General features: G+C 41.2%; 1 protein-coding gene across 1 annotated transcript; it reads left to right on the top strand.

Moving 5' to 3' along the window:
• Positions 1 to 6: 6 nt before the first annotated feature.
• On the top strand, positions 7 to 875 carry LOC109593688 (uncharacterized; the record flags this gene model as incomplete). Its single annotated transcript, XM_020008660.1, has 3 exons — positions 7 to 468; positions 524 to 634; positions 844 to 875. Coding segments are annotated over exons 1-3 (600 nt in total), but the record flags the coding sequence as incomplete, so codon positions are not given.
• Positions 876 to 881: the final 6 nt, after the last annotated feature.

Here is an 881-nt window from a genome sequence, read left to right as displayed (position 1 = left end):
GTCCACCACTGATGTCCAAAGGTTTGGTTGATGAGAGACAAAGATTAGCCTCAGCTTCATATGTTAACTATGGCCCGACGACTAACAATCATCTTGATGAACTTCATACCAAGAGCAGCATAGAGAGTCCCCATTCCTCTTTACTCCTTGATAATAAAGTGGACTCGTTTCAGTCTTCACTAGACGATGATTTTCAATCTTTATTTCCAGCTGGTTCCATGCAGTCGCTTGAAAATGCTCTACAAGTTACTTCATTGGACGTAACGTCCTCTGCTGGCCCCTCGTCCTCTTCTAAATTATTCAGTCTGTTCCAGAACCCCTCTCCTCCGTCTAGTGGGGCCTCTACTGAAAGGAAGTCCTTGTTACCAACTTTAAATTTAACCCCGGCTGTCGGCCATTTTGACTCAGCTGGTACAAATGGGGAGTGGCCAAAATTTGATGATGATAATGGCACTAAGCAAAAAGGAGGTGAGATTATTATTATTATGTATAAAATGATATTTAATTCATTTTTGCTGTATAGGTACAACAATAGCGCCTCCTCCTGGTTTTGGCAACTGTAAGCCATTTCCCAAGGCCACCACACCTACTTCAGCGTACACACTGTGGGGCGAAGGCACTTACCAGCAATCAAGTAAATTTCATTGTGACCACACAAAAATACACGTACATGTACAATTTTTATAAATCACTTGTACAGAATTGACAATTTTTGTACAGTAGTGGTTTTCTATTTTTACATATAGTTAAAATTTGAAGCAGTCATCTCTCTCTCTCTCTCTCTCTCTCTCTCTCTCTCTCTCTCTCTCTCTCTCTCTCTCTCTCTCTCTCTCTCTCCTCTAGATAAAGATGATAAAAGCTCCAGTATAGTCCAGGTTCCT

Source organism: Amphimedon queenslandica, unplaced genomic scaffold, assembly GCF_000090795.2.
Source record: "Amphimedon queenslandica unplaced genomic scaffold, v1.1 AMPQUscaffold_144_Cont27829, whole genome shotgun sequence".
Taxonomy (NCBI): Eukaryota; Metazoa; Porifera; class Demospongiae; order Haplosclerida; family Niphatidae; genus Amphimedon; species Amphimedon queenslandica.
The sequence above is the reverse complement of the archived record's forward strand: the minus strand, read 5'-3'. Positions and strand labels throughout refer to the sequence as shown.